At 47.4% G+C, this 2720-nt stretch overlaps 1 protein-coding gene across 1 annotated transcript in view; it reads left to right on the top strand.

The window, feature by feature from the left end:
- RALY (RALY heterogeneous nuclear ribonucleoprotein) overlaps positions 1 to 2720 on the top strand; it is a 105224-nt gene that overhangs the window by 93637 nt on the left and 8867 nt on the right. The window contains exon 4 of the mRNA XM_005430481.2: positions 1930 to 1977. Coding sequence (XP_005430538.1) covers positions 1930 to 1977 — 48 coding nt within the window. The remainder of the gene's footprint in view (positions 1 to 1929; positions 1978 to 2720) is intronic.

The following is a 2720-nucleotide window of genomic DNA, read 5'->3' as shown; positions in this document are numbered from 1 at the left end:
AGGAATGTTGGCTACAACTGGGCTCAGAAGGGGAGGGCCTGAGAAGGATCTGGAATTCATCTGTCAAAAAAGGTTCTTTTCCACCATGGAGTGGAATCTGGGAGGGTTGTGGTGATCACACCTCCACAGTCACATCTCCCCAGCAGACTCCTGGCTCAACAGTGAGACTCTGCAGTGCCCATTCCATGGAATGGCACAGAGAGCAGCTGCTCAGGGATAAGGCATTTATGGAATATCTCCTCACTGAAGTCCCCAGGGCAGGGCATGACTGGGGCAGGAGGTGCCACCTCCTTGTCCTTAACCCTGGCACCAACTCCTTGGCCCCAAAGCAGCTCTGGTGTCTCCAGCCATGCTCAGGTCCCCCCTGCCAGATGCTGCCACAGGCACCTGGGGAACCCAAGGAGGGTGGAAAAATCATCTTTCAGAACCCAGCCTGTGAAAAACACCAATCACTTGATTTTAAAATTTTAAAAGTTTAATAGTAATAAAATGGTTATAAAAATAGCAATATAATTACAGCAATAAAAATTTTGGACAATTAGGATTTAGGACAATATGAGACAATAGAAACAAAGAGTTATGGACAGTCCAGGTACCTTTTTCTGGGCAAAATAAGCCCGAAAAAGGACCCACGTTAACAGAAGATTAACCCTTAAAAGCAACAGCCTGTTGCATATTCATACACCTCATACATGATGCATAAATTCCGTTCAAACACAGGATTCGGTCTGGTCAGTGTCAACTTCTTCCTCTGAATCCTGACAGTGTTTTCATGGGAAGAAGTTCATTTCTTCTGATAAGAGAGCAATAAATTCTCTTTCTCTGAAAGATTTAGGTGTCCTGTGGCTGCTATTTTGGTGTGAGTACCTCATTTTTTTCTTTAAAAAATATCCCACATACATCGTTCGTATTTTAACTACAAAAGTTACCTTTTAAATACAAAACTACATTTACCATACTATTAAAATGTTAATACAGCACTACTAATCAATACAACATAATACATATAGTATAGTATATCTGAGTAGAGCCATACATTATGCACTTTTCACACAGCCAGTTACTGAAAGTGAGCACTGGCTGGGAAGCTCAGTGCCACAATAGGCAGGACAGAGCTCCTGGAATTCCTGATCCAAACCACGCTTCCCACCAGCCATCCCAGTCAGCCACACGCTGTTGTTGCCACTTGTGTCGGAGATGCAGGAGCCCAGGTGAACTCTCAGCTGCACTCCAGGGTGGTCATCCTGCCCTGCCCCCTGTCCCTCCGGCTCAGCCCTTCCCTCTCCCCATCCATCTCTGATTCTTTTCAGCCACTTCACGATGCAGGACAGGCTTTGCTTTTTGGGGCTGCACTGATTCTGTTTGTTCAGAGCACAGAGGAGACCAGCAGCATCACGTCTGACTTTGCCGTTAACTGAGTGTTAATTGAGCGTTAATGAGCTCAGCACACCAGGGCAGGGTGCTGTGTTTAGCTGGGGCAGCTGCTCGCAGTGTGTGGGGTTAAACCCCCTGGTTTGTGCTGCCTTGTGAAAAACTAACTGCAGCAAGGGGGAAAGTGTTCCTGGGTGTCCAGGGAGTGGGCAGTGCTCCTACTTTGGGTTAAAATGCAGCTCAAGCTTAAGAAAATAGGACGTGGCCATTGTCTGCCTGGGGGAGAGAGGTTTAAATCAATAAATATCCCCATAAATATCCCCTTTGTCCCGACTTTTCTCCACACACATCTTCTTGCTCCTCCTTGAGATAAGCAGGTTAACACCCTCTGCCAACACCACCCTCCTCTGCCTTCAGCCCCCCCCAGTCTTCCTCCCTGCAGCCAGGAGGGTCCCTCATGCACGGGATCCATTTCTTTATCCTCGATGGCCCAGCAGGCAGTGAGGGAGCGACAATAATGAATTACCAGCACTAATTAACCCCTGACTGTCTCTGCAGTGGCTACGACTTCGACTATGACTATTACAGAGACGACTTCTACGACAGGTGAGACCCAGCCCGAGGGGCTCTGTGGGCTGGGAACAGGAGGGATTTGTGGGCAGAAGGGATTTGGGGTGTTAGGAAAATTAATCCACAAACATCAGAGGTTTATGTCCAAAACGGAGACAGAGGAGTGCTTTTACTTTATTTGAATAAAAGGAGAGGTCATGGGGCATTGCCCTGGGATCTCTCAAATTTTTGGAGGACTCAGCCTCCTTTTTATCCCAATTTCCCAGCCACATTTCCTTTCTCTCTTTCCCCTTTGGCTGAGGTACCTGGGAGGTTCAGACTTCCTGGAATGCCTCATACCAAAGATTTCCCTCTAATGTATAACCCTCCCTTTTAATTCTTAATGAATTTAGGGGGTTTTCTTCCCCATTGTTTCTTTCCTCTTTCAGTATCCAGTTTCATTTATCAGCAAACCCACAGTTTATTTGTAAAGGCAAATATCTTTTTCCATTCATCAATCAGTGGAATCCTTCCCATTGTTTCTTTTATCTCCCAGTGCCGGTTTTACCTACCAGCAGACCCACAGCTGGTTTGGAAAGACAAATCTGCTGTTCCTCTCAAGGGGCAGGAGGGGTTTGGGTGCAGGGGCAGTCTAGGGGCAGGAGGGATTTGGGTGCAAGGAGGGATTTAGGGGCAGGAGGGGTTTGGGTGCAGGAAGGATTTGAGAGCGGGAGAGGTTTGGGGGCAGGAGAAATTTAGGAGCTGGAGGGGTTTGGGTGCAAGGAGGGATTTGGGGGCAG

This window comes from Geospiza fortis, unplaced genomic scaffold (genome assembly GCF_000277835.1).
Source record: "Geospiza fortis unplaced genomic scaffold, GeoFor_1.0 scaffold438, whole genome shotgun sequence".
In the NCBI taxonomy this organism is placed as follows: domain Eukaryota; kingdom Metazoa; phylum Chordata; class Aves; order Passeriformes; family Thraupidae; genus Geospiza; species Geospiza fortis.
This window is presented reverse-complemented; position numbering and strand designations above follow the sequence as displayed.